We start from the raw sequence: 26,773 nt of genomic DNA on the forward strand, positions 1-26,773 counted from the left end.
TGAGTATCTGATGCTTGAACAACTGTATCATCGTCTTCCTTCTGGCCTTCCTTAAATTTTATCAATCCATCCTCAAAGCCAGTTAATCCAAAATTTCACTGTGACAACTCTTGCATGGACTTGCTATGATCAAAAGCGTCCTCAAATTGCCTCATATTCTTCTCATCCCTGGTACTCCCTGCAGCACACGTATTGTACATTTTCACACAACCTAGAGCTGGCTGCCCAGGACCATGTCCAGACAGCCCTTCCATAACCCCAAGGAGGGGGACTCCACAACTTCCCTGGGCAATCTGTTCCAATGCTCAGTCTCACGCACACTGTAAAAAAGCATTTCCATACATTTAGACAGAACCTCCTGTGTTTCAGTTTGTGCCCGTTGCCTCTTGCCCTGTCACTGGGCACAAATTTTCCTTAGACTATATTGTAAAGCGCCACATAACTTTGGTACTGCATTAATAAATTATCAAAAAGGGCAAAATATTTACAGTGTTTAGCTTTTGGTGATACCTGTTTGTTGTCTTGTTCATTTATTTTCTGCGGATTCTCAGCTGGGAAGCTTCGATGCTTTGCCTGAAAGATGAAAAATCTCTGTAATATATGAACTTAAAGAGTCATTGCTGTAAAATATATTATTAGTTTATGAAGGGTCAGTGGCATCTCTGTAATGATACCTTCAACAGGCTGGCTTCATTTCCCTCACTGCAGTCCTACATGGGTAATTAAATTTTAATGCTTATAGAGTAAATTTACATGGAAAAGGAACAGCAGTTGCAATTGTTCCACTTATATGCATAATTGAACACATGCAAGTTATTTCTGGTCCAAAAATGGAGTAGTCATGTTAGCACTACGCTGTGACAGAAATAACATGTCCCAAGCGCTCACCAGCTGGGGAATACTTCTCCAAGAGGCTGGTGGGATACAAGCCTGAGGTAGGCAAAAGTTTGAGTGGAACTGCCTAGATTTTCCCTTAAAGCGATCATGCTACAAATAACACAGAAAAAATATTAAAAAATAAGGGCAGATTTTCTTTGAACACCATTTAGTAATACGTTAACTTTTGAAACAAGTGAGACATACATAAATAAAAGGGAATTCTAAGTAATATCCTTTTGCCCACTGTGTTCTTGCAGAGCAGGATCAAAGGATCTCTGCTCTTTTCAGGCCGGTAATTTTCAGTGACTTCCCAAATCGCAGTAAACTCTGCAAGGTATACTCTCTGCCTCCTTAGGAAAAATGGTTCTTTTCTGTGGCCTTTGAGTGGTCTTGTTGTGTCTGTTCCTTGTTTCCTTTGGGAGATTCCTAATCTGTCTTGTAGTGAAAACTCCCTAGCAGTACCAACTCTCCTCTTTCTTTACATGCTTCCCCACACTCTTGTCAATTGCAAAGTCCGTCACTGCTTTCTCTCTAGACAGGTTCAATGCGGCCGCTAAAAGGCAAGCACAGGACGTTTCTGCCGCTGAGGCACATTCTTTGTAGCAGTACATTACTCACTAATTGTCACCAAAACAGCACAATAGATCTTCACCAATGGTTACACCATTTCTCAATTATTGCTGCCTCCTGCCCAGAAAGCAGCCATTTGATACTGTAAGTGCCTTGCTTCCATGACATTTGATCAACGATCACTTGATCCCAATATTGGGAGCTGGAAATCTTTCCTGTCACAATGATCGGCTCTCTAACCTATAGTCTGTCTGAGCACCTACATAAGAAAGCAAATCCTCCCTGGAGATCTTTAAAGTTATAGGTGCTGATCTTGACAGCACCTACAAGTTACCATTTCAAAACCAAAATCCTTCCTTTCATTCTTTTTACATCTTTTACTTCTGCACTTGCTTCTCTGCGCATCTCAGGTTATAGAAATCAATTCTGACAAGCCACAGCTTTGCAAGAAGGCTGATCAGCATGGGCTGCAGCTTATTTATATGAGCCACTGGAGCTAATTTTTTAAACAGTTCCTTTCTGACAATTTAGAAGTGTAATTGGTATTATAATAGAGTGAGAAAAAATTAACTTTAACGGGTAAATCCTGGGCTTTCAGCTTTTTTCTCGTAGGCCAACAGAGCTGTTTCACGTCCCTGAAAAATAGCAGTCTTCCCTTCTCCCAGCTGTGTCTAGCATTGCCTGTTTTCTCCCCACCCCCCTGACTAAAGGATTATAACTCCTCACCAACTTCAGTTTCAACCACTCTCGTTGCTAATGCTACAGATCTCTCCCTTCAAGAGGCTTATTATATTTTATCATCTATGTCTGTCTCAGCAATCAACTTGTCCAAGGAGAATGGCAGCTGCAGGTGGGAGAAGAAACAGACTGATATTAATCAAAGATTGGAACTAATAAATAGTATTAACTGCCAGAAATTAATGCACCTTTTTGCCATCAATTTGCAACAATAACAAAAACCGAATCCTACCAAGTCTAGTTATGATTTTTTTTCCATTGTTATCTTGCTCTGTTCTTGGCAACGTGGGCTCAAAAGGACAATCACAACATTTCTGCAAGGTTAGAATTTACTTCATGTCAGCTGAGCTGCAGTGACTGTTTGCATGTTTTTGGCCTTTGACCTTACTCTAAAGTAATTTGATGCAGTTTAGCTCACTAAAGAAGAGAGTTACAAACTGTGTCCTAAATTTCAAAAATCAGTGCCGATACACAAGGCAGACCACATTTTCTGCTGAATCTAATTTAACTTAAGATCGCATTTGTACTTCTAGACCCACATTATTCACATACCTGATCTTCTCGTTCAAAGCCTGGTGCTTTTGGATAGCTAGATGTTGGTGAAGAAACACCTGATGTGCTAGACTCAGAACACAAAATGCCATTTGCTAATGATCTCTGTCTACAAAGAGGTCCAAGGGGTGATAAAGAACTACTGCTACCAGAACTTGATGTTACAGTTGGACTTGAAGAACAGCAAATCTGTAGAAGACAGAAAACAGTGTCTAATATACTCTATGATAATTTTTTTTATGTTTACAGCTATAGTCTCCCTCTGTAACACAACCAGTTGTAATTATAAATTAATTTCAGTCTTACGTAAACACAACACTAACTTTGGTTTATTTGTATATATTTTTGGTATTAGCTTAAAAAAGTAGCACACGACAAAAGTAACATGGAGCTATTTTAAATATACAGACGTCAAAAGGAGATGGGTTTGTACACACCAGAATAAAGCCTTGTTTGGTCCCTACGCACAAAATGAATCACAGTTGGAGATTGCTCTAGTTAATGGATATTAATTTACAATAAAGGAATACTTGCTTTCTGACAACCCTGATTCCATACATTCATCTATTTTTTAATTTACGGTTTAATGCAAGCATTATACAATATTTCACTCTTTAAAAGAACTCATCCGGATCAAGCCAAGCAGTTCAAAAAGAAGACGACATGTAGAATCTTGGCAAAAAGCATCTCAGTGCTTGTTTGTAAATCTTGAGAGGCTGTTTTTTGAGATTTTAAAATATTAAAATGTTTATTGATTAATAAATTAACGTTATAATATTTAAAAACATGACTGAAATTTATAAATTTTAGTTCTGCTGTACATTTTCCAGAGAGTTTTAAACTTCTAAAGTAAAAGGCTTAAGCTGAAGGTACAACCTGTAAGTAGGTCTGGGCAATTTTTTTTGCTTAAAGTACAATTCTGATAACCTGAAATTTATGAACTCAGGTGCCAGCATCCTACCACAGTAAGTTAGGGTGGAATTGTGGGCATTGCTTGTTTCCATATTTTTTAAGTAAACTGTTCCATTTTCTTAAACTAGATTTACAACTAGACTCACAAGGCAGTATGGAAATAGTTGCATCCTACATTTATGCCTAACAGCCCAGTGCTTAGAACACTCAGTGATGATACACATTTCAATCTCTTCTCTGCTTGTTTCACAACAGAATCTACTAGCTCTCAAGGAAATGAACTAGTCAATACAATAATGAAGTGAAATTCTGCCAAAGCTGTTTCGGTTTGTTTAAATACAAAAAACACACTGAATCAGACAGACTAGACAAGAATAACTATACAGTTTACTGTTAAACTCTCAACTTAGGGAAGACCCTAACCCTTAATTTTACTCTATGCTCCAAAGAATGTGAAAGTATTTTAAGCAAATCAAGATTTTAACAGGAGACACCTCTCTCCCCAGAATAATATAACGTCAAAACGTCCCTCCTGAGCAGCAGCAACTTCAGATTAAAATTCCTGTAAATCAGGTAGAGGACAGACATGAACCTAGATCAGGTCTTAACCCTGGACCGAAAAAAACCACCTCAAACAAACGCAAGCCCTATACTGTCTGAAGACTATTACCTATGCGTTCATTCGCTCCTATCCCTACAGAAAATCTGTCATGAAATTTATCTGTGTGGAGTTCTGTAATTAGATTGCTTCTGAAATCCAAAGCCAGCCTCTCTACACAACAGTCTGAAATGTGCATATACCCTGAGAGCTGACAGAAGTAGAAAAGTGGGCACAACAGCAAAAATAATTAAATTGATAGGATAGCCAAGGTGTACTACGACAAAATTCTTTCTGAAGTCAAAGGCTGAAGAATTCATGTTTTGACCACAAGCTTCTTACAACGTGCAACGTTTTTCTTTCTATTACCGTTTACTCTAAATCCAAAACTGAGGATTGCCCCTGTGCATGCAATGCTCAGTTTGCACACTTTGCTCAGCTCTAAAATACTGAAATCCTTTCTTTATGCTAGAGAGAAAAAGAAAATAAAAGGACACTGCCAGGAAAAAAACCACTGCTCTTAAGTGAAATTAAAGAAAATATTTTTTTTTTGGTCAATAAAAACTTGCTAAGGTATTCAGTTCCATAATAAAAGATTTTGAACACTTTTTATTAATAACAGTTACATCTTGTAAGTACACTTCAAGCATACTTCTGGTAGCTCAAGGCTTCTTAATGCAGCAGACAAATATGTAAGATAAAATGACTAGACAGTGAAGGCAGACTAACACCTGAAGAAAGATACTAATTTAGATTAGCTACTCACTCAATTTAAGGATGAGTTCTCTAATCTGCTGACAACAACCGTAAGTGGAGAATGATGCCCTTGTTCACTCGGAAGTACTGAGCCTGAGGTGCAGACTTACTGGTCAAGATCAGATGATATCAGGTAGGTAGACCATTAGGTAAGACCATAAGGTGCCACTCATGTGATCCTTTTGGTTACAGTAGGTATTAATGGTGGCATTAACATACATATAGAGCTGTAAGCATTACAATTTTACAATACAATTTTGGTAGTTTTGCTCTGAAAAACTGAACTACTAAGCTAAAACAATTGCTCAGCCCCCTAAGATGCAGGCAGGATTATCTGATTACATTCATGTTTAGGCTTTTGGTCTTAATCTCTGAAGAGTCCACCAGGACGACAATAGACAGAGATAGCCTCTACTCTGTGTTTTGTATTTTTCAGAAAAGAAAAGTTAGTTAAGTTTCAATAACTGGTTACAAACTACCACAAAATTTGTGTGACTCAACTTGCAAAGAAGATAAAGAACTCATGCAAATAAAGCAGGAATAAAGCAGTCCTATACGACTCAAGGCTAGGTGGGCTCCGCAGAGAAACCATCGTAGGTTACACTGCCACTCACATGACAAGAAAAAGTTTATCCTCAAATATTCGTTCACCCCTTATGGCTTGCTACAATATGCCTGCAAGACCACTACTCCTGTATCTCTCATTTCTCATGCTCTTTGTACAGAGTAAGATACAAAGAACATCTGAGAAATGCCAAGAAACCTATGACTAGAAACAGCCATACAACTTAGTGCAGTATTGATGCCAAGATGGTGAGCAAAGATGTATTTTGTATCAAGAGGGACTTGTGATTCACAGGTAACATGAAGTAAGTCGAACGTCAGTACCCACATAAAATGAGTGTGACATTAGTATTAGAGACAAAAAGAGTGCAAGAGGGAGGAAGGGAAACTACCAATGTTCACTTTTTGTTCCTCCATGCTGCAGAATTTACATTTTGGTAGCAATGTTGGCATGAATGGCAATCTCCTCAGCACTACTGATGCTAGGAAATCTACTGCCAATTGTTAGTCTTTTTCTTCTTTATTAAGACAGGCACACAAACAACAGAAGCTAGAATTCATACAGTTGCCTCAACTCTGGAGGAAGCTTCAATGTATTTGGAAACTGCTCTACAAATGTAATTTAAGATTTGTGGCATTTGATTTCCTGAATGTGGGATAAAGAGGCCCAACAGATTTAAGTACTCTTCAGGAATGCGTCCCTCCTAAAAATGGAAATCTGCTGTGCTGTGTACTCAAAGACGTAAGCACAGGAAGGACACAGTTCAATGCCTAAGGATTTAGAGTCTAATTTAATTAAAGACCATTACTTGGTGACAATCCTTACTTTACAAAGGCTCAGCTGCAAATTTTTAAGATTAACTAAACACTGCAGTTGGATACATTTCAGATTACCTCTCACTTTCACAGAGGTTACAAAAGAACAACTTTTCAATTTCCCATCTCTGCGATAGGACGACACCTGAATATTTCTCACACACCACAAGTCAAAAGACGCCAAGCTTGCCTTAACAAGGGTCACATCCTCATAATGTTGTAACCACACAGACTTTGGCATTGTAGATTCTTATGAAGAAATCATTTGTCACTAATTTTTCACTGCAGTTAAATTGCTTAGAAAAGGAGCATGTAGAACAAACGATACATTGGTTCCCTTGGTTCTTGCCTACACTAGGCCTCTTACAGCTGAACCTCTACAAAGAAAATGAGAAAATGTATACCTATAAAGCTAGCTATATTTCCTACGAAAATCGCAGCTTCCTGAGTGTCTTGATTTGCATTATATCTTGTGGCTTTAAATGTCCTGTTAGATTGCCTACATTTGTGGGGGGTGGATGGGAAGATGTCAGGAAGAGGAAACCTGTAGGTATTTTTAATCAAGCCGTAAAATTAATTTTGCTCTCAAGTAACTTATTTCCTTCCTATGTCTCTGTCTCAGAACACAAATTACACAGTAAAGGAAGCATGATTCATCACCATGCACACATAATCAAACTCAGTTGCATTATCACAGCATAACAAACCATTATTTACCAAATGAGTGTGGTAACTGATCATCACAGTCAAGCCATCTTAGTTATGAAGTTAAAAAGACAATTTTAGGCTTAATGAAGGCAGCAGAATGTTAGCACTGAGTCGGCAATCAGGATGAGCTATGAAGGCACACAATCCTTACTGTGCCTGAGCTGACAAGCACTGACTTCTTAACTGTGACAACTCGAATGTGTGATCAAGCACTTATACAACTTTGATAAACTTGATAAAACGAAGATGGTGCTGGTTATCCTATCTTCATCCACTGTAATCAACATATATCCTATGCAAATATTCAATCTTTTAAATACATCATGGACTCTGGGCGTGATGACATCGTGGCCAACGTTTCCATCCTTCTACTCTTCAAAAAGAAGCTATGATTTATTGCTCTGAGCCTAGAAAGGCTAACATAAATATTCTGTAATTGATAAATGCAATTAATCTGTGATGTATGTCCTATTTCATCTCCAGAACATACAGCAAGTGTTCCTGTTAATTTTGCAGTGCCACAAACTTGAACAATATTTACAGACAAATTTTATCATACAGCTAGGCCTTTGCTCTGTATCATCACCTCACTAGGTACACTGCACCTCAGTACCAGTAACAAAGAAAAGATCAGCAGTATGGAAAAAATCAGCAGTATAATCCTACAGTGTGAGCTGAGAGTGTTTTAAGAAGAGGCGATGAGATTTTTGATTATTTTTTGCCTGAAAAGCTGCTCTAAAGAATATGCATTTTGTATTGATGTAATAACATTGGAAAGCAACTCAATCAGCTAGAGAAAACATATAAAGCAGCAACTATGACCATGGTTGCACGGACCGAGACAATGTAGTTAATCCAGCTCTCACGGCAGTATGAGAAAAACTGACATAGAAGACCATTTGCGTATGTTAAATTGCAATACATTTGCAGGATACAAATGAGAACAGCTGAAATGAAGGGATGAAATTCAGGTGACACAGAAGCTTAAGGCTGAGAATGATGCATATGTATGGAATTCAGAGGACTGCATGCCAGAGAGATTACTTTGGCAAAGGTGACTGAGATAAGGGGTAGGTAGCAAAAGTGACTGAGCAAAAGGGGTCCATAGCATAATGGATGATGAAACATTACATAGCTGAAGATTCATGGAAGGACATGCAAGAAGTAATGGGAATATGAGTAAACACGAAAAAGTGGTAACATAAGCAATGTTATTAACCAAGCAGGGCATCAAAGTTTGAACGGTGCATGCAATGCATCTGAAACATGGATCAAGCTATTTCAAGACTTGTATGCACAGAAATATTCAAGAAACCTAGTCTACTATCATTTTCCATAACCGAGGAGTTCAGATAAATTAATTTTACCAGCGCAACAGAAGAAACAATAAGGAAGACCCTCTTAAAGATAAATAAAGACTGAAATAAAAGAAATTTATGTCATAAAAAAGGAACAGTAGGAGAATGAGTAAAAAGGAGTGTTTCTTCTGGCAATTAGATGACACTGAACAGAGCACAAAAGAGTAGTAACAATTAAGAACAAGCAGTAAGAGCTGAAAGTAAAAGTTGCTGGTGTAAATGCAGCTCCTAATGAAGACACATCGGACTGGGAAAAGGATGAGTGAATTTGTTGCTACAATGCATACAAAGACTCCGAATCTTACTTAAGGCAGTTCACAGCTCTGAAGCAATATGAGAAAAAATGTGTACGCCAAAAAAGCCAATCTGGGACTTGGTAGAAAAACACAACAAAAAGAAAGATAAGAGGTGATGGCAAGTGTGGAGAAACAAATAGTACTGATTGAAATGAAAAACTACAATCAAGGGAAACACTGTACCACGTTGGGTAAACTGCATTGTGGAGGTTAAGTACATTTAAATGATACAATTGGTGGAGTATAAAGCAAAGGGAACTGCAAAGACAGACTGGAGAAAAACAGTATTATCAAAGATCAGGCGAAGGGACTGACAAAAGTATAGTATTAGATGCTTCAAACCAGAAGGCAGAATACGGAGGTAAAGAAACATAGATGTAGAAGCTCTTCATGGAAACTGAACTCACACTTATCAAAAAAGACTGAAGAGTAGATTATTTCCTGACTGACATATTAAGGAAAGATACAGCAGAGGAATGACTGATGACAGTCCAACTGACAAGGCAACTTAGATGAGGATATAAGAATTCAGTATAGGTGAGAGAAGAAGGTCTATATTTACCACAGTTATACAGCCTCCCTCACTATCAACCTGGATCATACAGAAAGTTAATGGACTCATTTTTCCAATAACATTTATAGATAGGGCAATAATACTACTACATTCTAGAAACGGGGACCTAAGTAACTTGCTTACAGCCAAAGAGGAATTTTATCATCAAGCAGAGAACTGGGTTTAGGTCTCTCAAGTACTACATCATCCTTTTCCTCTAGAAGCAAATAAAACAGTAAGATACTCTCCCAGTGTACTATAACACGCTATCATGGAATCATGGAATGGTTTGGGTTGGAGGAGACCTTAAAGTTCATCTAATTCCAACCTGCCTGCCATGGGCAGGGACACACACCTTCCACTAGACCATATGTGAAAGAAATTTTGGAAGATGAATAGGGAGATTTTGTTTTGAAGACACAAAGGAAAAGAGGCACAGAAAGCCTAATTTCGCCATGATAAAAACCACTAAAATTAAGTTTACTTAGGGTCAGTGTCTGACAGGGATGAGCACAAAGATGAAGGAGGGCACAGAAAGACAGATAGCTTATGGGAATAGAGAGAAAAAACACAAACCACAAATGTAAATAAGTTGCTGGGATACAGAAAATGAGGGGAGGAAAGAAAACAGACTGATTGCTTAAATACTAAAATTAAGCAGTTTACAGCAGATGGAGAAGGTGAAAGCAAGCAAGTAACAAAACTCAAGAATTAAACATGGAAAAACAGAAGAACAACCTACTAAAGGAACTGAATACCCAGAAAAACAAATAATGGAAGTGCATCGAACAATGCTTCAGGTAAGTAGTCAAGTGAAAGAATGACAGAACATTTTGCCAGACGTCAGAAAAAAAGGTGTCCACTTGCAATAAAACTTCAAGTAGAAAGTACAGGGAAGGGAGCAGGGTCAACTTTTCCATTTTCACACTTGAACAGTAGTACAGGCAGAGATGCACTGAGCACTGAATGGAAGAGATACACAATGTTCATCTGACTCCTAATTACTAGCAGAAAAATGCATGTATATTGAAGAAGATTCCCCATTACTGGAAGGCATATTAGAATAGTTAGTGTTTTCAGCTGCACCTAAATTATTCGCAAAAGGCTAAGAAGCTTCTGGGAGAAGAGATGCTTTTATGAGTCCCTCCTGAAAGCTTCAGAACCTTTCCAACAACAAAATCAGCTTCCTAAATAAAAAAGGAGACCCTCTCTCAGAACCTTTCCTATACAGAAGCAGACTTCTGCACCGGGAACCTAAGATTTTTTATGTAGGCATATTGGTATCTTTATTCTCAATTTACAGGACAGCAATATGAAGCTACATGAAAGAAACCCAGGAGTTTTTAACAACTGCACAATTTACTGGCAATTCCTTTTAAACATTATTTAAGATATTTAAGATACATCCTTTTATCTGGTTTCTAACCAAACACTATAAATCAACAGTGCTGGAAAGCTAGAAGAGAAAATTCTGGGAATAAATGTGTATGTACTTGTGTCTCTGCTCTGCAAATGAGGTAAGAAAAATGCAAGTCAGGAGAGAACAAGAGAGATGCCACTATCTTTATATATTATTTTGAAACAAACATAAAACCTAACAAAAGTATCTGTTCCAACTGACACTAAAAGGAAGAAAATAAAAGCTCTGCAACATATCTTGCTCTTTCCTCTCCCCCCATCTTTACCTGATAAAATTTGCTAATATAAACTACATTTATCACCCTTGCAGTCAAACAAAATCTACTCCCAAACACACTGCATGTACTGCACCACTGTAAGAAGCTTTAAGTATAAAGCATGTACAGGTAGGACATCAATTCATTCCTAATGTTAACAAATTAGGGCAGAAAAGAGGGCTGAGATCAGGCAGGATCATCCATGAATTAAACCTTTCCTACAGAAAAAAGACACATATGTAAATTAAGCTGTCCTGTAGTTGTACATTTGTTTAACAATGGTGTTCCTCGCTGTAGCATTCAAAATATTGCAACTGAAGACAAAAAACAAGAACGGAAAACACAAATAATACATAATTAAATCTGGTGCCAAGGGCAGACGTTCCACTTAGGCTTACAATACCAGTTAAATATTACTGCCTGACATTTACTATAGCTGTGGTTTTTTTCTTTTGCTGAAGTACAAAGAAATAAAAAAACAGACATTTAAGAAGTAAAATAAACATTGCATATTGGCACAGTGATTATTAGTAGTAACTTTTCCAGAATTATTTACACTTACATTTCCAGACTGCCCACTGCTATTTGTAATGCTGTTTGTGGAGTTAAGACTGCTGCTCCATTCATTTGCAATTCCTATGCTGTCTGCTGAAAACAGGTGAGCGCCTGGCTTTGATTGACAACCAGTTTGCAGTATGACTACATTCATGGTGTCCTCTGTTGAAGGAATCCCCAACAAATTACACACAGAGTTGATACTTAGCTGTGTGAATTTAACAATTACATACCTAGCACCAAACACAGCACCTGTCACACGGAAATATCAATCACACACCAGAAATCTCTCTTATTCTTTAAATATAAGCATAAAGGCAAGATAAGAATAATATAATTCACCATTATGTATTTGTGGCTACTAACAAATTTGATACTCTTATTCACTTGCTCCATCAAAAATTGGTGGGAGGTAGATCAAAATTAATATATTTAAAGTATTCTATATTTTGCTTTATTTTCCAGAAATCTATATCACACCAGGGTTTAAAGACAACATTTTTATAACTCCTGAGCGGAAAGGTAACAATGGCATCATAATTATAGGGTTCTTTGTTTTCTTTTTCCACTCTAGAACCAACTGACTTAATCATAAAACAATTTGAAGAGAATATGGGACTTGCACTATTTAACTTAAAAAGGAACAAAAAACTTTGAGAAAGTTCATTATTAACATATAAGTAAATTGTGACCAATGACTTGCTAATTTTCATACCAGAAAATTCAACTCAAGGTGACTGAACAATTATTTGCAATTCCCCAAAGGCTATTTCGTTAAACTATTAAACATCTTAGATATTTGATTCTTTAAATTGCAATATATTAAGGAGATTTAGACTTTTAGTTCTACAGGCAAATGATGAGTTAACACAAAGTGTTTACTTTAGTAAGCAATTACAGTTAATAACATTCCTCACCTCATAATCCATGCCCACAAGACATCAAAGTAAGGAAGTCAGGACTGAAAACAAAGTCTCTTAATAAATTCTACAGGTATGGCAAGATTTTTTTCATCTCTAGCCACTAGCATTTCTGAGGGGTTATGATAAGCTACAGTTAAAAATAAATTTTAAACATTTCTTTCTACTAGAAACAGTAAGAGTGTACAAAAGTACAAGCCATAGTAGGAAACAAAATGAGTATGAGATATGTAGACACCTCTCTCCAGTGGAGACAGCATAGCTGAGGATCACTTCTAATGACGTGGGTTTTTTCTATCTAGCATTTGATTTATCACAGATCCGTGGCCTTCTTACTATATGGTCCAATCTTTACCAAATCTTTCCACTATTGTACAAATTACAAAAATATGGATATGGCTCACAAAAGAGAAAGGAAAAAGCTACTAGTAAGTATCACTATACACACAAGTCCAGTCCAGCCACACCAAAAAAAAAAAGGAACCACTGGGATTGCAAAGATGATGTAAGATGATGTCACTAGACCCCTGCTGTTTCTCCTACAGAATGAGAGTGCAAAGAACAGTCAGGAAGACGGAAACAGATGCGCTGACTTTTTGTAATTTACTCTTAACTTTTACTACCTGTCATGTCATTGTATAGCTGCTTGCCCAGAGCAAGGCCAGTCAGCCCGCTCATGTCCAGTCAACCCTCGCACTGTCATTAGAACAACACTATCTGATTCAAGCTCTTTCTTAGATCTTCATTAGCTTCTTTCCCCTGACACAACCACATACTCATCCAATATTCTATAAATGAGTGAAAGTAGTCACACCACCCTAGAAGGGTAGTATAAGACTACTTTCCAAACATTTCAAAAAGAAATAATCTCTGGTTTCTCTTTCCAAGATATTTAGGGAGAATAGCATGATTAGGTTTTGGTATTCTGATTATTGATAGGAAGTCAAATAGCCACGTTAAATTCAGAATGTGTGTTTCTACATAATTCTAATTTCTTCCAAGAGTGAACATCATAGTTTGTGGTCAGCTGCACAAAAGGCACAAATCCTACAGAGTAAGCCTCCACCAGCCTAACCATATTTTCTCAAAGACCTATAGCTGTTGTAGGAGGTTGCAACTGACAGAAAAGCGACAGTCTCACATGGTGACCTATCTCCTGGCGATCACTGAAGCTCATGGAGATTAGGATGGAGCCCTCAAAAAGAACTTCAACCATCTAATGCCAGTGCAGTGGTGCTTCGGGGATTAGGCATCAGTAGCCTAGGATGTTATGTAGAAATAGGGTTGTACTTTTTATGAGATACAACTTTTTCAGCCATAAAGCCTCCTTAGGATTTGCACTAACAAGGCTTGGGTTTTATTAATATAAGAGTTACCATGGTCAGGCTAGGTCTTAATAAATCTTTCATGAAATCAGAAGTAAGGTTTTTCATTATTGCAATATTGACCCCAATAGAAGAGAACAGTCTTGGGCAAACATTCGGAAGGCAAATTGTTCAGTACTGCCTTCAGTAACAGAAGCTATTATACAGGAGATGTGTTCTTTGAAGTGTTTCCAAATTCCTGCCTGTGTTTGTTTAAAAAAAAAAAAAAAAAAATCTATTTTTTGTTAAGGTGCCAGTTGATGTCAGGCAGTCAGTGGGCAAATGGGTGCCACAGAAAGGTGTTCATTATTTTAAGAGTCCCCTACTGAAGTGTCCCAACATACCCCAGCTACTCTGTTTTGCAAAGGGTGTCAGGAAGCTATGTCAGATCCCATTACTTCTCTGCTTTTCAGGATCAAGTGCCCTCCCTCCTGTCATCACAAAGTGTGTTTGGGCCTCCACTGGACCTAGGGCTTCAGCCAGTGGGGCAAAAAAACCAATGAGTGACATTTATAAGACAATACTATCTGCAGCCAGGGCCTCAAGGGAAAAGCAGTCTTGAAGGAATAGTAATACACCTCATGATCTTCACAAAGGAGGGAGTAAAGGAAAAAAACAAATGGTCAGCTGGTTCTGAGGAAGTCATTGAGGGAAGACCAGGAACACTATTATAGAGAACGTGTGCTTCCAGTAATGATTTTGCACAGAATGATAAAAATTGCTGAGATACATATACGAATGGTGGGAAACCTTCCTCTACCATTCTATTCAGTGAAGCTAGGGCTTCACTGCAGCTGGGTGCAGAACACCCATAATTTCTGATTCAGAGATCCATGAACCAAGAGTTTCATGCTTTTCATACTGATTATAAGATCTACAGCTCTGAAACCATTCTCTCTCCCTTCCCTAAACGGAAGGAACCATTTTATTCTATGGGCACAGGAGGCAGAATGTCAGAGCTGCTGAACTAAGCTTAAAGCTCTTGCTGATGGTAACCAAACATCTAACTTCTGATGGACTATTCAGACTACCAGAGACAGGGGATGGGTACTGTTGCAAGATTTCAAGTTCATTTGTCAAGATTTCCTGCTTACACCGTCTTCATTCCAGATGATGCAAGCCAAAGAGGTCCAGAGTATGCTGGTTGAGCCATGTGAGTCTCTTCTGATGGACATAAAATGCTGTCTAATGCAACTATGTGGAGAAAATTAAGCTGCTGCTTCTCAATTAGCAATTCTAACATGATCAAAGTCTCAGGAATTCTTTCAGAGTTCTGGAGATTTTTGAAGAGTACAAGAATTCATTCCACAGAGCTGAAGAAAGGACAGGGCTGGGATAGAAGGACTAGCAACAGATTAGAAAGATACTCCTTAAGAATAACAACATCAGCAAATTGTTAAATTTGGACTTTCCTTCAGCCCTCTTTATCTTTAGCCTGTGCAATGCTTAACTTCTCCTTAGAGATGGAAATCTCGTTTATTGTCAATGAGAGCTCCCTGCAAGAATGATTCCTCTCGTAGGAATCTAGCATCAACTGGACTGGTAAAGTTACTAATGAACAAGACACGCTGAAGTAGATCATGATGGGGTCTCAAAAGAACTCCAATCTCCAAGAGCTCTGATGAGTTTATCCCATACACTGTCCATGCTGGAGAGGCAAGAAGGGAGGCAGCATTCGGTTTGTAAGGAAGAAAACAGAGAAAACGTAGTCTTATCCCACAGGAGTTTTGTAGCAGGTCACAATTATACCATGCTACATGTATGCAGTGAATTTGTTTAAACCGTACTCTTTCAGCTGTTTCAGGAAAGAAAAAACTTCTATCAGAGAAACAGAACAGTAAACCTAATGCCATAAATTACTTCTGAAACAAAATGTGTATTTTCAGACTTTCCTGAGTCAAAGAAGGACTTGCTAACACTGGCAAACAGTGAAGGACTTGATTTAGGAGACAGCCCCAACAGCACAAAAGGCAGTGAGCTACTTTTGATGTGAAGAAACAGCCAATACTGACTTCATTGCCATAATGTTTTGAAGAATTGTAGGTCTTAGAATAATGAGCTTCTTGAAATAAATACAGGACGTTATTTATCTTTCCTCTTCTTTGAGTAACAACATCAAGGAAAAGTAAAATCGATCATTGCACGGAAGTTAAAAGACAAGCTGAACATACCATGGATTCTCAGAAACAAGAGCTGTGGGCGAGGAATGAGTCTATTCACTGAAAGTCTTTTAGGTAAGCAAGTGACACAATAAACGGTTGTATAGAACATCACATTTGCCTAGACAGGTTAGACAGAGAGGAGACTGCCGCTACTTATCATCAGAGAATTATAAGATAAATACGAGTGAACTACAGAAATTTGGAGCTTCCCAAAATTAGTAGGGTCTCTCATCCCTCTTTCCAGCTCAAGAAGCAGAAGGCAAAAAGTAAGATAGGGGCAGACCTTTTTCTTCTTGAAGAATAAATATGAGGTTTCTCTGATTACATAATCAAGCAAAAAATACATAATCAAAGAAGAAAAGATTTATCACCTATAAGAAACCAGTTACACAGAAATGCTTCAAGTTCTGCCGTGCATCACAACTGAAAAGAAGGCATGAATAGCTGTCACAGCAACTGCACACTTCACATTCTGGAGTGCAGGAAGAGTGTAGGGGTAACCTAAGTTGATACTACTGTTAAAAAGAATGTGATGAAGCATACCCAGAATTAATCTGTGCAGATGCACACCAAAGAATTGAGTGCTCTCTCAGAAAAAAATGGTCCCTCTTCCCTTTTTCCATATATAACAGTTTGAGTGCAGTGAAGATGTGATCTACGGGGGAAAGAGGACAGCCGACACAACTTTCTCTGTGCTCTTTTTCAGTCCAAGCTAAGGCCCTAGTTCTGCAAATATTTGCGAGGATGTTTAACTTTTACCTGAGAAATTTACTATAGGTTTAAATAGGGCAGCTAATATATTTTTAAAAGTCAAGTATGTGTGTAGAAAATTGCCAAATAAAGCTCAAAAAGTTACAAGGACAAGCTGCATTTGTAAAGAAAAGCACCTCCTGTTTTACGGCTGATGCAAATTTGATGCAAATGCAGCAAGTTCCCATAGCAATGTACAGTATTAGGAAACATGGAATGAATTTCTAAGAAGACATCAAATGCCATTTATGCATTAAAATTAATGATGTTAAGTCACTTCTGTTACTGATGCTTAGAAACGATGGTTCACTTTTACGAACACTGATAGAAAATAACAGTTCTTTTACTTACTTTCAACATGTGCAAACGCACAAAATGGACCACGTGGACAGTAACCTGTTTGGCGCATGTCATTGCACTTTGTTGATTTATATATCTAAACAAAACAGAAGGGTGGTTAACCTAAATATATTTCTTACATAATGACAAAATAGTTAGAAAATTTAAAAACCTTTAAATTAAAAATTCTGAGTATTTACTAACAATACGTTTTACAGTTTTCTCGGAAAATTCAGTTCTTATGATCATTTTTAAAAATCAAATAGAAGAGCAGAATTTTAAGAAAAGCAAACCTGAGACAAGAGAACCTTAACCCTCTTCTGTATAATAATAAAAAGTAAGTAACAATAATATTTAGAAAAGCAGTGTTTAAACTGCTTTGGTTTTCCATGTCAGGAATAAAATGTTCAAAGTCTTCACACCACTTCTAAGAAATCTTTCAGGATAAATGATGCAGAGCAGCTCACACAGCTGAAAAAAACCACTCAATATGCTTTTTTCAACACAGTTCCTTGGTTAGGACACCTCTAATATCCAAATCATCCTAACATTCCAATGTCTTTCTCTAATCTGATAGGGGTGTGCGAGAACTGAAGTAATACTGACTGTTCATGACAGTAATGTTTACATAACTTGCTAGTAAGATCCAGATTCAGTTTATTACTCTATCGGGATCTTGATGATCTTTGGATGTCACAAGGCTGGGAGGAGAGACTGAATTACTATCATATTAGAAGAATATTAAGAATGTATTTAAAAGCACATAGATTCTTTAGAAAATTAATTCCGGTGATTTGCAAGTCTGTGGCAAATAGCAGAGGAATCTTTTTGATTCCCCAAACCTTGGTACTGTGGTCTTTGGCTTTCAATGCCAGTTGAGTGATTCACGGCTCAATAAGTAATAATTCTTAGTTCAGAATGCCAATTCTTTGGCACTTTTGCATATGCTGTGTAAAAAAGTGTTTACCTTGGACTCCCACCTTAGAGCAAACATGAAAAATGAAACTATGTATTAAAAAGAATACAGAACAACTAGTTCTGTAAGCTCTTTATTTTAGAGCTATTTTAAGCATCTTAGATAAATTTCCCTCTTATAAGTGATTTTGAATTGACGCTGAAAATTTAGTTGCTATATTCACTACTAGTTTACTCATAACCCAAAAATCATCCAAGAAACTACAGTAAAATGTTAAAACACAAAATTATTACTGATGCTTATCATTCTACAAATAATTTATTTTCCCTTGAACACTGAAAAAGCAACACAACTGTAGACCAATATTCACCCAAACGACACACTTAACAAACAAAACAGCGGGATTGATCTTTCCACGAATTTTCCTGGGAGCTATCACAGACATTGCAAAAAACAGAGGATTCATTTGTGCATACCACACCCAAACTAGGAAATGAAGCTGGGCCCATCTCCTTTCTCTCCTGTTCTGTTTATTGGTTAAATATAAAACCCCAGCGTTGTATGAATGATGCTAATGATGCAGAAGAAAAAAAATGGGGTGACTTCCAAATGGTTTCAATAAAAGACGTAATTGAAAGTTCAGTCTTAGTTTGAGGTACTAGCTAAAAAAATAGCCTTCCTGATCCTATCAGCTGCCCAGATGGTGCAGAGTGCCTTCTGGTTAATGCTACATATACAAGACTTGATAAAATAGATAACACCTAAATACTATTGGGGCAGAGCTTGCACCTCAAAGACTGATTCTGGAGATGGCCACGTCATCTACACATACTGATATTACAACACAGAGAGCAAACTCAAAGAAGTAAATCATTACAGAAGACTAACTTCCCAGCTATAGAAAAGAACACAGCTGCTATCTATTAACAGGAGAATCAAGATATTCCTGAATGTGATAACCAAAAGATTTCTTCAAAAAATAGTCACTGAGCCAAGAGGCAATGACAATATTCTTTACTTGAATTTGGTAAAGAACGTGTACATGAAAACATCCAAAAAGAGAAGATAATGTTGGATAAAGTGAGTATTAATTCAACTTGAAGGACATTACAAAGTAAGGCTGATATAATGTTATTGACATCAAATAAACAGACTGAGGAATGAAGGGAACTGACTACCACCATTAAATAGACTGAATTTCATTATGAATTGAATAAAATGAGTGCTTTGAATCCTCAAATCAGAGGCACAGAAGCTGTATGGAATTTCCCTTTTAACCACGCAACTGGATGAAAGTCAGAGCTGGAGCAAAGGAGGGAAAAGATCACAGTGTGTGATACTGAATGAAAACTCCTCTTTCAGTGCAGGCACGTTGCTAGTTTCTGTGAAATTAAATACTAGACCTAAAATTAGGTGAGGTGATAACACCTCACTGCCTCGATTATCAGTAGGAATTATGTTCAACACTACAACAAAGGCAGCACAGCTAATGGAAACAAGCAAAGACTGAGGTGACTACAGCTGACGTGGAAGCAAATCACCATCAATTCAGGAACAGGAAATGAATTAGGTAATTGCTACGTCAGAATTTTTTAATAAAATGGCAAACAAGACAGATGCAGTTAGCAAGCACTTTTAATAAAGCCATCACATCAGAAGTAGTACATATAACTGAGGTATATTTAGTATAGCTCACATATGTTTGAAAAGAGCAAAAATAGCTGAGTCAGGCCACTGTATGTCCACTAATTATTCTGTCTGTCATCAGACAGAAAGAAATGGGATAAAATTAAAAGTACATTTGACAAAGGCACATCATGGTAGACTCATCATATAACTTTGATTAATCAAAGGTGCTTCTCTAAAGTGGAAATATGGTCATTCTAGTAAAGGACTTCAATAAAGGATGTGGTAAGATTCATTAATTAATATAATGAACAACATGACTCTTACCAATCTTATGTATCTGTGTTAAATTGACTAATGGAGAGATGACAATGGATAGTATGAAAGAGGAAGGGAGCAGAAAAAACTAGTAGCAGAACTCAAGGCTCAGCCTTGTGCCTAATTTTAGCACTTCCATTCATAGCTTTGTCATAAATAAAAGCAGGAAGACAACCTTACTACAAAAAAAAAGGGCTGGAATACGATGCAGAATAAATTAGATGATATGAAATAAATCTGGATTATAAAATCTCCAGTAATCAGGACAGTGAAATTCTGGAGCAGCATCTCAAGAGTAGAGATAGCAGACACCTATTTAGTATAAAGCTGTAGCTGGTCGACTAATGAAAGGGAACGTGTGATATGAAGCTTGCAACAATCCTGGAGTCAGTCTTCTAAGAATTCCTTTCCCCATATGGTCTTGAGATGCCTTCAATAATCTTCATAATTGGAAGAGAAATTAGGAATCGCTTGAATGGTCTTTGCTTATACCTTACTAAGTACTGAGCTTTCTAACGCCAGGCATTACATCCTGCTGTGAAGTCTTCATGTTCATTCAAGGGTCCCAAAAATAAAACAGATACCCAACGTTGTACAAGCAGCTTCTAGCATAACATGTCTTTTCAGTACCATGTTTGTTTCCATTAACTGGCACATTTAATATTTTCATAGTGTCGAATAAGAATTAAAACTCAGCAGATTGCATGGCACTGCTCTCGTCCCCAGCATTTCACTGTTATGCTCAAGCATCCAACAAGTTACAATGACTTTGCTTACAGAGGAATCTAAAATCACCTTGTTTTTCTGGAGCATCTTACTTCAGCCACTAGGAGTGTTTTCTGCTCTTTCCACCTCCTCCTGACCTATTCAGTTTCTCTTAATTATTTGCAATAAAGCTTTTTTAATGTTGTGGTTTAGCCTGGGCTGGCCACTCAAATGAACGGCAGATGCTCTCTTTAACCTCTCTCTCCCTTCCCAGAAGAGAAGGGACAGAGAATAAGGGAGAGAGACTTATGGGTTGAAAACTAAAACTACTTTAATGAAATATTAATAACAAAATGAAAATATAATAATATCAATAAGAAAATGATGAAATATATACAATACACACAAAACCAATGTCGAGCTCACAGTATGACGATCATGTCACTGGCAGACACTGGGAAAGTCCCAGACTGGACTAAGTGATGGGAACTGGATTTCGGAACACATGGTCAGGATAGGGATGGAATACCCCATTGATCAGTTTGTGGTCACCTGTCCTGTCCTCTCCTCCTCACAGGTACAACCCCTCTACACTTTTCCACTTCCGACCTTCCAACTTGGTACCTAACTAAATTGGCTGACCTTGGTTGTTATAGCAGTAAGTATAATCAGGAGCCTGTCTGCATACCATTCCTTGGTATTAACGATACACATCAGACCTTATCTGCTAGAAGCAGACACTGTCTGAAAAATATGCCGTTATTCGCAGTCAGTTAGAAGAAGCTTAACTGAAAAGCAAAATTACTGAAAAGAAAATTGGTTCTGTTCTACCTCAAACCAGGACATTTAACTATACTTAAAACAGAAATTTGTCCCAAGTTATCGAGTAGCAATTACTGCTGTGACTTCATTACCAATCTGAGAAGTTAGGTTAAAAAGGAGAACACATTTGTTTATGCCTAAATCCAGAGAATATTTGCCTAAATCCAGAGAATATTAATTTTTCATAAGCAGTACAATAAAAATGCCTATCAGTGAAAACCATAGTAGTACAAATAACTATTTCTTAGCAAATTTTGTTTTGCTTAAGCAAATACCTAAACGACTGGAAGTGTTCAATGAAATGTCACATGTTTTTTCATAAATAATATCTTTAGTCGATAATCTAATCCATAATAAATTTGAAATCGCTAAAAATAAGTAGAAACATAGTTCTTACCTCAGGATGAAACTGCTGCTCTGTACGAGAATGACAATATTGACAGCTGTCCCCGCTTTCACACCTTGAAGGTTCACCCCATTCATCTGCATGTTTTACATTGGGGCAAGGAGTGGACCTAGAAAAAAGTGATGTCCAGAGCATGTTTGTATCTACTTCCTAGCAGAAGTCTTAAAAAATTTCCCATTAAATCTCAGAATCTTAGATTCTGGGACCTATGAAGTTGCACATTCTGAAAGACTCTGACTTTTTGGAAATTCTTTGACAGAAAGATGAGGTAGTAGGATTCTATATATCTCCTATCTAATGACATTTATTCACAGGCCTGAGACTGCCAAGCAAACCCCATCAATTCTGAACCCTGTATCACTGCACAAAAAAACCACAGTGTATGAGAATGATGTAAAGTGATGTAATGATGAAAAGTAAGAGAGGCGATGCATTAAATTTTTGTCATAAAAATATGGCTCAGAAATGGAAAATTAAAGAACAAAACCAGAAAAAAAACAGAAATTCTAACTGATCTTTTCATAACAAAGAAGGTTTCACATAGTGATTCCAATTTTTGCTAAGAATTATAGAATTGTTTGATTCTTCACAAGAAAGGAGGATATTTCCATTACAGCTTCAAGTTTTTGTCTTTAGAACTGTCTGATCATTCTGAACAGATGCTTTTTTCCCCCCAAAAGAATTTAGCAAGGGTATTAAGTAAGATGTGGTTTTATTCCATTAGGAATATCCAATTGCATCATAGAAGAACCCAAACAGATCAATCCATTAACAACTGTCTGACTGAACAAAAAGTCTATTCTTAATATGTATTCATGTACCTGTATTTGAATTTTCTGGGATTTCGTCTTCTATCTCGACTATTGTGATAGTGTGGACATGCATAACCCTGGCGGCAGAGTCTGGGTGGCTTGGTACATTGTTCTGTCTTGTAGCCAGCTAATACAAAATTTGTGTCTGTAAACAGGTCAACAATTAAGAGAAATAAACAACTAATTTTTGCATTCAGAGTGTTTTTAGTGAGCTCAGGTGTCACATTGTTTTTTGCAAACAAATCATGATTCACAGACCGCTCCATTCTTATAGACTTAGTCCCGCATTTCTTAAAATAAGTGTCTAACACATTCACATGCAAAGCAATCTTCATTGCTTTTATATTCGACAGCAATAGTACAATAAAGTACACAAATAAAGCACTAGCAATCTATGGGTAGACAAACTATCCCAAATTTCTCATTACATATATTTAACATTTTGAAAATTAATACCTGAAAATACATTATTCATTTTAGTATGACAAACACTAAAAACTTACACACAGTTTTATATCTGGACTTCTCTTAAGTTTAGTGTTGACAGTCCTTATTTCACCAAAAACTACTCTCATGTTAAGGCATGTTAAGGCTGTCCAGTAAAATCTTCCTGGACAATTCTAAAGCCTCTTCTCTACCTTTGCCTTTGTGTCTACACTTTTGGTTCCAGGAAGGAGAAACTAGGAGATGACAAACAAGGTTCTGTCTAGAAACAGAAAAATTCAGAAAAACAGCGGAGCAAGTAAATAAATTAGAAGGTACAATTTAGCTAATGGCAAGCAGGGTTTGTGAGGAGCAAATTATATCAAACCAATCTAACTTCTTCCTAAGGTGGGAAAACAGATGCAGGTAAAACACAAGCAGTCAATGTCATGTATCTTCACTTCAGCAAAACTTTTAGCTTGAGATGTTCTCAAAAACGAACTGCACAATACTACAAGACTCCCGTAGGATTTGTGGAAAACTAGCTGAAGAAACATCCACAAAGAGTCATTAATGATGTACTTTCAAATAGCAAAGATTATTAATCAGAGTATCACACAGAGTCTATTCTTTGTTCAGTCATTCTAAGTAGTCACACTAAAAACTTAGGAAAATAAGGTTGAAATCGCTAGTTGGGTGATTTTCAGTTACCACAAACTATAACACAGACCTGTCACAATGCAAAGAATGCAATAAAAGTGCTTGTAGTTAGTCAATTTTGCTGTCTTTTTACGTTGAACATCCAATATTTTTTGATCTAGAGATGACAATTAAGCTATACATATTATTAGTACTTAAATGGGTGGAACTCACCCTATAGTAGATTTAAAAAACACAGAGGGGACAAGTATCATACGATTATCTCCACTTGAATTCTTTAGAGACAGCGCCTTCATGTGACCTCTTCCTGGGTTACTGTCTCCTCATGAATTTTGTGGAAGTAATTGTACCCAGCCATCTTTTCTAAAGTAAAATTTGTGCAAGAGCTCTAACAATACCCAATTGATACTAACATCTTTGGCTACATAATAAGCAAACCTAAACCAAGAGCTTGAGAACCAAATTTAAAAGCCTTAAGAAAACTAGGGCAATTGGATTTACTTTAAGAGATCTAATATAACGTTTTCAAGACATTCTTGCTTTTTAATATTCTGCTCCAATTTTCTGTTTAATATTATATGTCATTCCTGTTAGTCAAGCTCAGCAAAGAGTAATGGTCCATTACCTAGTCTATTAATGACTGAAAAAATGAAGACTCTAATCATTGCTATTACTTAGCACAAGACAGAGCTCCTACTGACTTTTAAGAACATTTATTCAATTGACATAGATTAGCAACACTTGTATCAAGTGAACTGAAAAAGACCTATCAAACGTTTTCAAAACAAAACATTTTCAAAACGCAGTCTGAATATAAATGTGACAGACAGTACAACTTGCTCACAAATATGTGTATTACTTATATTAACCAATTCTTTACTCTGTTAAAAAAAAAAGGCTTTTGCACTTCACCCAGATGAAGACCCAGGATCAACAAATTGTATCAAACACCAATAAAGAAACAGAAAAAGGAGACAGGATAACGTTACCCTGCCATCTTGGATCTTCACTAAGGATCTTCTCAATCATTGCCTGGCTTGCTAAAATTCCGGGTTGCAGATCTGGAATGCCTTCACCGCATCCTAGCTGCCCATTCTGTAAGGTTTCCTGTGCCTGAAGTTCTCTGGAAGGGGGAAAAGAAAATAACACTGCTAAACTGTATAGATACAGCAACCCTTTCTGTTGCAGATATAATCCTGTCTAAGTCTATCAAAATTCTGTCATTTAGTCCAGCTCTTAACAAGCCTAAATTGTAAAAAAAATTAAATTGACTGTATTTCAGACCATTATGTGCTCTGAAGCTGGCAAACAATTGTAAGGAATAACCATGCCATACAAGGAATAACCATGTCGTATCAATCAAAGAGAACACATGAAGGAATGCTAGTATTACATACACAGAGTACCAGCAATGCCCATCTGTACCTCTGTATGCTCGTTTGCTGACATTTTGAAAATGCTATTAATTACTGATATTCCACTGCCACATAGGACATGGTAGAACTAAAAAAGACATAGAAAGGGCAATAAGGGTGATCAGAAATACAGAGCTCCTCTATGAGGGAGAACTAAATACCATAAGACTCTTTGCCTTGGAAAAGTTATGACTGAAGGAAGATACAAAATATAGCTATTGAATATTACACCATATAAAAGCAGACAAAGTACTTTTGACTCACTGTAAGAGTTTGCAAAAAAAGTCTGCCAAGATACTTGTGTGACCTAATAACATACAACAATCACTATGAGGAAACGGAACCTCTTCTGCAAGAATTCACAACTGCTTTGCAAGTAAGCAACCACAGGCTTGCTGAAAGATCAGAATGACCACTACCGAACCAAAAGGTATTGTATTAGTGGTATAAATCCTCTGCCAAAAAAATTAGACAATTTTATAACATCATTTTAGTAAAATTAGGCTGTAGAGAGATTCGACAATGGTAAAGCAGTACAAAAGATTTTTATTTTTTTTTTAAAAAAGATACTATAGCATAATTATATTAGACAAATCTTGAAGCAATGGAGAAACAAGCGAGGAATCAAATACCAGAGGTGGATCTATAGTACTCCATGAGAATCAAAGGCCTCTACCTTCAATTGGCACTGCTTTCTCTAGACACAAATATTCAAGGAGCCTACCTCCTATACCAAAATACTCCTACTCAGGATCTCTGAAGAGTTTAAAAAGTGTGGTGGTTTACAATGTAACTAGTTATGATATCAATTACATATCATTTCAAGAACTTCCACATCCCAAGTATCCTCCAAGAAAGAAAATCTCCAAGGGAAAGGAAGACAAGACAGACTCAAAGCCAAGTCTAAAACCTTTCAAACAGTCAAAATATTTCTTTTACAGATTCAGAAAAGATGCAGGCAACGAGGAGGAAAACAGATAGTTCCTAGAAAGTGCTTTTTCTTTAAGGCGGATGTGTAGAAGAGCAAGGCTATTAAGGGGAATAAAGTTAATGTCTGCATCAGTGAGCATACTGTTATTTCTCTGCTCTTCACTTAAAATGAAGAAATCCTAACATCTGTGTCCATTGTAGAGCAAAAAGACCACCAAAGCAAAAATAAGACCTGATTGTTTAGACTTCCTTATGAGTGCTGGATGCCTGAAATCAGGAGAAGCAATGACACACCACTGTTTTTCACAAACACCAAAGAAGTTTGAGGCAGCCTACTTGCAGGTTCAAGCCGTTACATGTAGGCTCCTGCCACAAATGTCTTCAGCTCCTGGTGATGCTCTACACACAGCCAATCACCAATAAACAATCATCTAGCACATTAAAAGACATTTAGAGATCGGAGTTTGGTTTTGGTCTTGCTATACATTGGTTCCTCATTCTAATACAATACAGAAGATTACAAAGATACTAAGGATTCTGTATTCAGACTGACGTGGCATCATGCTGCGTACGCTAATGAGGAAAGTTAAAATGAAGAAAATGGACAGATGTCTTGCAGAAGCAGCAGCAGCTAGCTAACTGAAGAAAGTCTTCTGGAAAGAAAAGCTATATAT

General features: G+C 37.1%; 1 protein-coding gene across 9 annotated transcripts in view; it reads right to left on the bottom strand.

Moving 5' to 3' along the window:
• UNKL (unk like zinc finger) overlaps positions 1–26,773 on the bottom strand; it is a 52,959-nt gene that overhangs the window by 16,614 nt on the left and 9,572 nt on the right. For 4 of the 9 annotated variants that reach the window (XM_063345335.1, XM_063345334.1, XM_063345338.1 and 1 more), the window contains 7 exons: positions 24,744–24,877; positions 22,681–22,816; positions 21,851–21,968; positions 17,079–17,163; positions 11,539–11,693; positions 2,740–2,928; positions 511–573 (listed from right to left, as the gene is read on the bottom strand). In XM_063345335.1, the coding sequence (XP_063201405.1) occupies positions 511–573; positions 2,740–2,928; positions 11,539–11,693; positions 17,079–17,163; positions 21,851–21,968; positions 22,681–22,816; positions 24,744–24,877 (880 nt within the window). Of the gene's footprint in view, positions 1–510; positions 574–2,739; positions 2,929–11,538; positions 11,694–17,078; positions 17,164–21,850; positions 21,969–22,680; positions 22,817–24,743; positions 24,878–26,773 lie in introns of those variants that run through there. The other 5 variants (XM_063345337.1, XM_063345340.1, XM_063345342.1 and 2 more) reach the window with 5 other exon arrangements.

Source organism: Chroicocephalus ridibundus, chromosome 8 (assembly GCF_963924245.1).
Source record: "Chroicocephalus ridibundus chromosome 8, bChrRid1.1, whole genome shotgun sequence".
NCBI lineage: Eukaryota > Metazoa > Chordata > Aves > Charadriiformes > Laridae > Chroicocephalus > Chroicocephalus ridibundus.